The sequence below is a fragment of the Sander lucioperca genome, chromosome 1, assembly GCF_008315115.2.
Source record: "Sander lucioperca isolate FBNREF2018 chromosome 1, SLUC_FBN_1.2, whole genome shotgun sequence".
Lineage (NCBI taxonomy): Eukaryota > Metazoa > Chordata > Actinopteri > Perciformes > Percidae > Sander > Sander lucioperca.
The window spans coordinates 35,392,234-35,403,342 of record NC_050173.1 but is presented as its reverse complement, the minus strand read 5'-3'; the positions used below and the strand labels follow the sequence as shown (position 1 = coordinate 35,403,342).

Here is an 11,109-nt window from a genome sequence, read left to right as displayed (position 1 = left end):
GTGTTGTTTTTGGCTGAACTAACCCAGATTAAAACAATTCTCAATAATCATAGCCAATATTTTTTCTTTCTAAAACTAAATTACAGACAAAATTCAGAATATTCTGTTCTGTTGCAATATCAAAATGTATTCATATGAATCAGTAATGTTATGCTTTTGATTGTGACATGCAGCGGTACCACCATAGCAACCTGTTTACATTCAGCGGTGTCATCTTTGCTCAGCCTGTGTTTCTCCATGCTCATGTTTACCAGAGCAGGATCCCCAGGCAGGATCCCACGACAGTTACCATAGAAACTCCAGCGCCTGGCACCAGCAGAGCCGAGATCAGAGTTCATTTTCGAAGGATTCACGCAGAAAACAGATTGTAGCACAGAAAAAAACACATCACACAGTTTGGTTGAGAGTATCAAAAGATTTGTTTACTGATTCAGATTATGTCACAAAAACACTGTTAGCTTAAAAAAAAGCATTTTGCAGATTTGTCCATTTTTATGATTTTGTATGACCACCATCATACATCAAGTCTAGGTCATAACAGTATATAATAACATTGATATAACTTTACAGAAGAACAATGATGACAATATTCACTTGCCTCTGTATGTTTTGAAATGTGTATTTAATCGTATCCTTCCAATATATCTGCATAATACAGTACACATCTACATATCTCCTTCAGTCAATGTCTCATGCACTGACAAAAAAAGATAAGGATACTTTATTGAGGAATGTTTACTGTCACAATGTTTGTGCCCTATATCTCTGCGATGGCGGGCAGCACGCAGGCTCGCACGCGCGCCTCCCTCCACGCCGACCTGCATTCAGAGATCCATTGGGAGATAAGGGATTGTCTGATGGTTGGATTCTGTCTCTCCGCCTCTGCTCCTCTGTCTGCTGGGCTCCCTCTCCTGGCCTCTAACCTAGAGAAGCTGTGCTTTGGGGAGATGTTTGAAATAGTGCTGTGTAAGTCAGGGCAGCTGCTCTTGCAGTGGTGTGGGAGGTCTGGACTTGAAGCACAGGGGGTGCTGTAAGCTCTGGAGCAAGCCTGGCCCTCCCTCCCATGTTGCCTTGTAAACCTTTCCTCAACAAATGCTCTCCTCACACCTCCTGAGAGGTTGTTCTGGTGTCCATAAAGATACTCCAGGGGGTCAGAATTGCCAAACATCAGCTCGCCAATCAGTTCTTTCTCCTTTCCCTGCTGCATATCGATGGCATTGGCCTCCTCTGTGAGGCTGAATTCAAAGGTGGTCGATGTGGTCCCACTGAGCCGTGACAGCCGCAGCCTCTGGTGCACGGCATCCAGCTGTCGTGTGTGGATGTTGTCCGGGGTAACGCCCCTGTTGGGGAAGGTAGGGTGGGCCAGGTGGCAGATGGAGAGGAGGTAGTCTTCAGAGGAGACAGCCTGGCCGTGGCCAGCGATGTGGAATGTGTTGGCCTCATTCAAATCCCTCAACGTCTCCTCGGTGGCCTCTCTGATTGTGGGCAGCAGGAGTCTTCTCTTGGACAGCAGTCTGGACCGCGGTCGCATAGCTGAGGGAAAGACAAGGAGGGAAGACATCAACTTCTGAGCCAAAACAACATCTGTCAAATTTTTGGGAACATACAGAGTAATGTACAAGCAGTTTTACAGTGAATTAACTGAATCTTTTGAGGTTTTAAAACACATTTGCTGGATGTGGTAATAACAGTGGACAATGATTGGCTGATAGCATAACTGCTAAATTTGAAATGATGATATGATTTTAACAAGGTATAATAAAAGGCTGTGACTGCCAGGTTCTGCTTTATTAGAAAACAGCACATCGATGTGCTATCCATCCAAGAAAACATTATTTTGATTCAACAGCATTTCGGAGACTTATTATTGAGAATAACATATTATACTGTATATCCAATAGACAAACAAAAACAATTTTCTTTTAAGCATACAGTTTGTTTTCAAGAGTCCGTTATGTTATACCTCGTCAGATTAATGTGTTTTTCCAATGACATCATTTTTCTGCTGGACAAATAACTGTTAGGAGCCTGGAGCGTTTCAAAACACAACCATCCATTTTTGCCCCTGACTGTATCAAATCAAATTTAATTAGTCTTTCTCTCCTCTTCTTTCCCATTTCAGAATCCATCCCCTGCTGACTTTGGAGTTGCAATGTAAACAGCCCAAAATACAAACAATCCCAGCAAGGAGCAGCCAGAGGCAACATAAATAGATGACTATTTTAATTGAAATGCCATTTCAGTCATGTAAAGCCACAGAATGTGTCAGCTTGTATTTTGTTATGTAACCCCACATTGTTACAACCCTGAGGGTAGCCCACAATATATTTTCGTCTCAACCTCCATGCCAAATATAGTCCAACCCAAACCAAAATGCCAGCCTCTGCCAGTTTCTTCCAAGGTGTAACCATTGCTAAATTTAGACCACACCTTCGGTATACAACGGCTAAAAATGGTTCCACGGCAGCAGCTCTGTGCTGAAGCACAGAATAGGCACCCTGTGTATTTTCACCTCATGCATTTTCAGTAATGATGTAAGGATTTTCTGCACTCACCTTTCTCTTTGTCGAGTCCAGTTGATCTTTTCTTCTTCTCTCTGTTCTTGCAATCTTAAATATCAGTCTGGAGCCTTTTTCAGCTTTTTTCAGCTGAATCTGTTTTTTTTATTTTATTTTATTTATGATGCTAAGTCTCCAGCCAGTGATGCTGCTTCTCCTTGAACACGTCTCTGTAGCTCCAACTGTCTCTGATGAGAGGCAGCGGTAGAATGCAGATTTATCTTCTCCTCACATCCCTCCTCCCTCCCTCTCTCCCTCCCTCCCTAGCTTACTTTTGGTTTGCCCTCCTTCCCTGGTTCTAAAAATAGACACACCATCTATTTTTTCAGCCCAAGCATTCGTTGGCCAACTGTATTGATGGAGGGAGAAAAACAGGGGCAGAGAAAGACGGAAGAGAGAGAAAGAGGGAGGACTAAGAAAAGGGAAGAGAAAGGAGGAGGGTAATGAGAAAAAGAGGAGACAGAGGGGAAAACAAAATAGAAAAACACAGGGAGAAAAAGAGATGGAGATTTATTTTGTCTTCATTTTTTTCAAGATGCAATAAAAATAAAAATGACTGACTGTAAATGAACACAGTCACCCCCTGTAATTTTGGCAAATCTACCGAAATAATAATATTCTTTGTGCCATGAAATCTACATATTGTGGAGCTAAACATGTTTGACAATGATCGTGTAAAGCATGTAACATGAGAGCTTTGCACGTGTGTGTGCATAACACATAGATGAGATTATAGGAGGCTTCAACAATCTCTCCTGTTGGATAATTTTCTTAGTCATTCATTATGCCTTTTAAGTATGTAATACACTTTACCACTGCAGTTCATGTAAATTTAGACTTTAGTCCCACACTGCTTTAATTTCTAGGTAAAGACGAATTTAGTAGCAACAGTAGATTTTTTTGTACATTTGACAAACAGCATTTGTTAAGATGTTTATGAAGTTACACTAACCACCAAATTTCAAGAAAGTAATCTGATTTAAAACAAAAGAGAACTACTATTGCATACACATTTCATAACAAGTAGTCATGATGCACTTCTATAGTAGGTTAGTACTTGTTAAAGTATACTCCATGTTACTTCAAGTATATAGATATTCTTGTTTTTGTTTTAAAATGTAGATGTGTATTTCAGTCTATTTATGATGTGACGCATTCATGATTTGTGTAGGATCACATGACTGCTCACCAGAGGATTCATACACGAGACTGCTTCAGACCCTTCAGTCCCCCAGATGCCCCTATTGTGTGTGTGTGTGTGTGTGTGTGCGTGTGTGTGTGTGTGTGTGTGTGTGTGTGTGTGTGTGTGTGTGTGTGTGTCTGTTGGGGGCAGCATGACCTCTGATGAGTCATATGAGTCACATCCTCTTTGCATCCAACCTATAAAAAGATCTAATGGACTAGTCACAAAGAACTAAAATTTGCCTTAAAGACACACACGCACATGCGTACACGCGTGCACACGCACACACTTTCTCTCTCTCTCTCTTTTGGCACGTTGCTCAGTTTTACTCTTGACAGACTCTCTGGCAGCACACGGACTGCATTCATCATGACAAACACAAGGCACAACATCAACCAGGCTTCAATTCTAAAGTATTTCAAAAGTAAAATGGCAGGATGTAAATTTATTAAAAGAAACAACAGCAGACACAACATTAAACACCAGTCATGCTGGCATTTGTATTTGTTGCTGTGTGTGTGTGTGTGTGTGTATGTGTTTAAATGGAAATAGCTGTCTTATCAACAGGCATATTAAAGAGATTATGAATGGGTTGAGTTGTTTTTTGATGGCTCTCAGCAACACTAACCCAGAGCATACTGTGCAAAGACAATTAGCCATTGCAACATCATATTATTGGACTACATTCAAATTGAGGCCATACAATAAGTATAAAATTAATTGTGCTATTTGTTTGTCAACCATTAACATTTGACTTTTCAGTGATCATGAAATTCTTCAATTTACTTTATTAAATTTATTTTACTAAGTTAGTTCTCCAACAATGATACACTGGAGCTCTATATCTGTCTTTTCATTACAAATGAGACATATTTATACACTGCATAGAGTGTGAGTATGTGTGACGTATAGGTAACTGAATATTTATATGTAAACATGTATGTGCATAGATTGTTAACGTCCTGCCCACCGCAACACACAATTTTGAAAGAACAAGATCTGGCAGGAAAAATCATTTTTTTTGCATTAGTAAACTACAAAAATGTGTCCCCCTTTGTAGCCTAAGATTTACAATATTGTCAAAAAATACCGGAGATGGCCTCATGTATTGACTTTACACACAAACAGCCCTTTTCACAGCAGGCATTTTGACTTGCCATAGGAGGAAAGGCACAGGTGTTACCAATAACAACAGGTGTCCCCGTAAACAATGACAGTGACATGACAGTGAACCAGCATGAACTATAGCAGCACTCCTGCAACTACCCAATCTTTTATCCTATCTTACAACATAATGCAGCGATAATCTTGTGCAGTTTATCCTAGTGACATACAATGTCAGCATTGCATTTTCACAATAAAAGATACGATCATTTCAGAGTGTTTCTATATACAAAGGCAAAAGGAGGGTTAAACACTTCCAGTCCTGTTCAATGTGCCTCTTCTCTCCGAACTGAACCTTTTGTTGTCAGCCACTTGTAGGTGCAATAAGAATTAGATTGATACAGGAGAATGCTAATATGTTATATGACTAATAAAAGATTCAGTGTGTGGGTGAAGAGAGCTTGACACTTTGAGTAGAAGGATGGATAAATGGAAGGGCTCTGGTTATTGATTTTTATCACTGAGCTTCCTGCTACCCAGAAGGACGCTGAGAAACGGCCAATAGAGTCGTCCTCTGAAGGGCAGAGAGGGGAGTTTCCTCAGAGACACAACTAACTGCCTTTTCCAAGAACAAGTTGTTTTGAAATATTTTGGGAAAAATGTAATCACAAGGGGTGGGCAAAATAACAAGAGCACATAACAGTATAACAATATAATACAGTTACAGTAAATAGAATCACATTGCAATACATCTTGATTTATGAATTATGACTTATGAAAGATTTTCAACATTGAGCAATCCATTGCAACACAACTGCAAATTATTGCCTTAAAAAAATCAATACAATTGGATCAGCACTTCTCTGAAACAGTCTCGCCAAAAACAAAAAAATCATAATCAGTCACAATCTTCACGTGGTGGGCTGTTGGACTCAATTAGATTGTAACTGTACTGTTTTTGTGACCCCTTGTACCTTAAGTACAAACCACGAGGGATAAGTTATTTAAATTGAGTCAGGAAAACTATCATGACCTTGTTAGCTCTCTCTCAAATGTCAGTTGCATCCCTACTGTGCATATATAAAATAAAATAAAGGACTATTATCCTCTACTGTATACAAATATTCCTCTCTATTTTGGACTTTTCCCCAAACCACAGAAATGTAGAGTAGGCCAGCGAGCTGTCTTGGTCGGGCAAACGCGGGAGGAAAATGTCGAATTGGCGGAAAAAGTGAGTGTGCAGGTGGCCTCGTGGTATGAGGGGGGGTGAGTGAACTGCCGGAAAGCTGGGTGTGTTGGGGATGTGCTAGGGCCAGGGATAGATCGTGTAACTGTGAGCTGGTTGGTGTCGGAAGGGTCCGCTAGATTTGCGAAGGGGCAGTGGGAACCGGGGTCATAACTGTTAATAAAACAGACGCTCTATGAGTGTGTGTTGACACGGTGACGTACGAGGAGGGCCAGATTCACGGGAAAGCTAGACTCCACAGAAAATAAAAAACCCAAACCGGAGTGCTGAGAGAGCCATAATGAAGACCGCAAGGCGGCGTGCACAGTATATAATTCCAATATGGCGATACAACAAGACCGCGCGAGGGGGGGGACGGCAGAACCAGGGAGAGAACCAGGCGCAAAAAAGGCGGGGAAGAACCAGGCAAAGGGCGGACACGAAGCTAGGAGGAGGAAGACAACAGGGCGACGCAGAACCAGGAGCTCAGGCCCCATCAAAAAAACATGGCCGCGGACAAGAGATCTACGAGGCAGGGGGGGGGGCAAAGGGTTGATGAAGCCCCAATACAGATGCGAATGGAATCCTTTAGCGCAAAGTGTAGAAAAATTACACAAAAAAAATCAATAACATCTTTTTTGTGAAACAGTATCCAGACCTCAGTCCCTGTACTCCTTTTTTTTAGCTTCTTTAGTTTATTAATCTGCTCAACGGTTCGGTTGTACCCCGCTGCAGCCATCTCCTATTGTATCTCCTCGAACACGGGTTTTGTTCTCGAGGCTCCCTCTAGTTTATTTTGCCGAGGACCATACTCCTAGGAGTCTCCTCCACGACCACTGTTTTGATTTAGCATCCATGTTTCCACAAGCTGTGTGTTTTTAAAAATGGTGGTCACAACATTTTCGTTGGTGTTGTTGTTCACGATAAACCCACCCCCAGCCCCTGATGTAAGCAAGACTTGATTCAAGACCGGTTCACGTCAAGCAAAGAGTTGGTGCAGCTCTTGAACCAGTTTTTCTGGCCGAGAGCCAGTTCTTTGGCTGTCGAAACTCGAAGAACTAGTTCAAGATTAGGCATCGGCTCTGAACCGGCCCTCAAAATGCCTTGGTGGAAACAGGGTAAATGTGAACAATTTTCACTTTTGATTTAACCTGAAAACCTGAAAAAAAGAGTTCCCCATGAAATAAATGTAGGCAAGTCATTTCCTAGGCTACCATTTGAATCCCCGGGGTGCATATGACTCTACCCAAGTCAGATGTTTTGTAAAGTCATCCTGCCTACTGCTGGAGCAGCTCCATCAAGAATGAAGAGACTGAGCTTAGCTTTTCTATATTAGACTCTATTTTAGCGATCAGTGACTTTATTATATTTTGGAATTAACATCAGTCCAAAGGCAGCTATGCTCTGAACAATCTGAGTCTGTCAAGATATTAAAAAAAGACAATAAAAACAGTGGTTTGAGCACAAATTAATGTGTGAGATATTGCATTACCGTGCAAATAGATTTAAATATGCACTAGATTGAGAAAAGCTTGTCAGCATGCTATTGATAATTTGATGAGATTGTTAAACTAGAAGCAGTGCAGTCTTAACCTGAAACTGATGCAGCAGTAGGGCTCATAGGCTCATGTTCTGACTACTGGTTGGAGCCAAAAACATAAAGAAGGGCGGCATGATAATTGTCACTGGAACAAAAATCACACAACACTGACAGTTGCAAAATACCACAGGCACTTAAACTTTAATAAATATTCATTAAGTTCTTTTCCATATGTACAGATATCGTACAGAAAGATCCATAGATGCTTTTGCAGCTGCTGCAAGATGTACAATAATAACAAACTGGCCCTTAAAGCTTCTATTTGGATACAGTTAATACAAACAGGCTTGTTTATTTTAATATAATATTTTTTGTACGGTACATAAATAAATGCATGAGGGACATCCCTTTTAGCAACACTGGCAAAAAAAGCACCATACTTGTTAAAACAAAAATGCAATCAGTATAGTTTTTGTCTTCACTTATTTTGTTTTTTCACCTAACTTAATGAGATATCAAAATGTATCATCAAAATTCGGGAAGCACAACATGTTTGGCAATGTCCCTTGACATGCCATATCTTAAATTCTGAGAGATGAGAGACCCCATGTAGTCAGACAGATGTTTGTTTTGGAAAAGGCAACACAATCCAAGCAGGGTAACCTTTACACAATTCAATCATACCAAAAGGAAACTTTGACTTTCTGATTGTATAGCGTTGCCATATTGCTTTCAGGCCTCCTAAAGCTCCAATTTGCACTGTGTATAGAGTGCTGGCCACTTAACAAGGAGACATCTTCATTTTTTCCTACAGTAGCTGTTATTGGGGACAGAGATAAATCTGTAGGGAAATGAGCTGAAGTCCTGTAATATAATATGAAGATGGAGATTTGGATTCTAGGTGGTAGATTTTGTTGCTCCATTAGTGTCAGTAGGGATAATACCATTTTACAAACAATGTTAGACCTTATCTACCAATCATCGATGAATCCTCAAACACGACTATAGGTGGTTTGGGGGAGATAAAAGCTTGGATTTGTAAAGTGCTGGCCAAACTGGCAAACTGGATGAACATTTTTTTATCCCTTCTGTTTTTCATTATTGTGTTGACACAGGCAATGTGATTTGCTTCAAATCTGCCACAATCTGTACTCTAAAGGGCTTTTCTTTATTCAAAGCAACTGTTTAAACATTTGTCAACAATATTCTCTCTCTGCAACAGTCCTGATTGTCATGATAGTAAAATGACAGTTTTTTTGTGGAAAGGCCTGATATAAAGCATCATGGCAGTTCAGAGGGATTTAAACAGGGTTTACAAAAGTCTGTCAAGAAAATGTTCATCTCTATAAGAGAAATGAGAAGGCTTGGTCTTTCATAATGCGTGGCCTCTCTTCATTCTGAGGAGAAAGTTCCTCTTCTCCTCCAGAAGCTCCTGAATGCGTTTGTTCTTGGTTCTCTCTCGGAGGTTGACCCGGCGCTTTGGGATCAGATTGTTCTGGGAGATGTCGTTATCTACGCCGATGATCCTGTTGTATATGACGTCGATGGAGTTGTTCTCACTGTTCTCCTCTGGTCTTTGCTGAGGTCTGGTGATGGTTGAGATGGTTGTTTTTTCGGTTGTCAGAGTGAAAGTGGTGGAAGGTGAGTCTGTAGCAAGGTCTGAGGTTGTCGTGGGAACAGGGATGCTCACAGGGATGTACTCAGACATGTCCAGCCAGGGTGAGGACGCAAGGTCCGTCATATGCTCACTGTTGATGGTCGGGATCACCATGGTGAAGCTGTCGTCTAGCACTATGGTGTCACTATCCATTCCCACATTGTTGTAGGACATTGTGATGTCCTCACCACTGAGAATGGTCCTGCCTGTTACTGTGACATCACCGCTGCTTGTCATTGTGACATCACTATATGGCATGGTTCCACTAGGCATGTTGACTTCTTCAAAATGAGTGGTTCCAGTCGGCGTTATGACATCACCAAAAGTGCTGGGTCTGGTGGCTGAAGCATCATGATACCACAGTGGAGTTTCATCTGTAGTTGCTGTGCTGTTATTGATGTACGTAACATTGATTCTGGACTCAGGCAAAGGCATGCCTGCACCTGTCGCATATACACTAGTGCTAGATGAGATAGTGGAGGAAAGGTACTCTCTTAGTTGTTCTGGACTTGTATGTGGAGTAGGAGCTGTGGTATAATATGGAGACACTGTTTGAAATTTTTTCTTTTTTGGATTAGTCTTTTTTATCTTGGCCTTATTCTGATTAACCTTGACTGGAGAGTGTGTGGCATTTTTGAGACCTGGTTTTGGGTTCTTTTGGAGATTTGTCTTTGTTTGCATTTGCTTCGTAACTTTTGTCTTTGGCTGAATGTTCTTTTTGGGATTGGCCTTTGGTGGAGCCTCCTTTTTGGGTGTGGGTATGGGTTTTTTCTCAGGAGTAGTCTTCACCGGAGGAGTCTTATTGAGAGTGGTCTTTTTAGGGGGAGTCTTTCTGGGAGTAGTGTTTGCTGGAGTAGTCTTTTTGGGAGTAGTGTTTGCTGGAGTAGTCTTTGCTGGAGTAGTCTTTTTGGGAGTAGTGTTTGCTGGAGTAGTCTTTGCTGGAGTAGTCTTTTTGGGAGTAGTGTTTGTTGGAGTAGTCTTTGCTGGAGTAGTCTTTTTGGGGGTAGTCTTTGCTGTTGTTGTCTTTTTGGGAGTAGTGTTTGGTGGAATAGTGCTTTGAGGATTAATCTTTTTGGAATTAGTCTTTTTGGGAGTAGTGTTTGGTGTAGTAGTCTTTTTGGGAGTAGTGTTTGGTGTAGTTGTCTTTTTGGGAGTTGTTTTTTCTGGTGTATTCTTTTTTGGAGCAGTATTTGTTTTCTTTTTTGAATTGATATTTGGTGAAAGATCTTTTCTTGTAGTATTTTTTAGTGCAGTATTCTTTTTCGGATTGATCTTTGGTGGAATCACCTTTTTGGGTTTTTTCTTTGGCAGAATCTTTTTGGGCTTGGATTTTACTGGGGCGTCTGTTTTTGTACTGCTTTCTGTTGGATTTGTCATAGTTGGACTGGTTGTTGCTGGAAGGTGTGTAGTAGTTATCATACCAGATGTTGTTGGACTATTTATAGTGGTCTGTAACTGTGGATCTGTGTACTCGTCTATGTCTGGGACAGGCAGAGGTAAGGGATGAGCAGTAACACTGGGAGAAGTTGTAATAACTGAGGTTGTTGCCATGGAAAAGGTAGCGGTGGTAGCAGCTGGAGGATGAGTAGTGATCATTTGTGTATCACTTAGTGGGGAAGGGGTGGAATGAGGAACAGCAGTGGTAGGTGTAGTGGTGGTCCAGAGACTGATGGTAGAAGCTGCAATGGTGGTGATGACAGCTGTGGTGGGTTGGATGGAGGTGAAGCCAGAGCTGAGGGTGCTGGTGGGTGGAGGAGCTGTAACACTGGGCAGGATGGAAGTGATGGGGGTGGATGTGGAGCAGGATTTGGGCAGATGCTCTGGAATGGTGACATTGCTGCA

The 11,109-nt window shown here is 41.4% G+C and overlaps 2 protein-coding genes across 4 annotated transcripts in view; both read right to left on the bottom strand.

Moving 5' to 3' along the window:
• Positions 1 to 400: 400 nt before the first annotated feature.
• si:dkeyp-72g9.4 lies at positions 401 to 9,967 on the bottom strand. Its single transcript, XM_036007815.1, has 2 exons — positions 9,961 to 9,967; positions 401 to 1,533 (listed from the first exon to the last, which is right to left on the bottom strand). The coding sequence occupies exon 2, from the start codon at positions 1,529 to 1,531 to the stop codon at positions 758 to 760; it is 774 nt and encodes a 257-aa protein (XP_035863708.1). The 5' UTR covers positions 1,532 to 1,533; positions 9,961 to 9,967; the 3' UTR covers positions 401 to 757.
• LOC116064304 (A disintegrin and metalloproteinase with thrombospondin motifs 2-like) overlaps positions 7,785 to 11,109 on the bottom strand; it is a 122,441-nt gene continuing 119,116 nt past the window's right edge. For all 3 annotated transcript variants that reach the window (XM_031319411.2, XM_031319412.2, XM_036007277.1), the window contains one exon: positions 7,785 to 11,073. In XM_031319411.2, the coding sequence (XP_031175271.2) occupies positions 8,983 to 11,073 (2,091 nt within the window). In that variant the 3' untranslated portion in view covers positions 7,785 to 8,982. The remainder of the gene's footprint in view (positions 11,074 to 11,109) is intronic.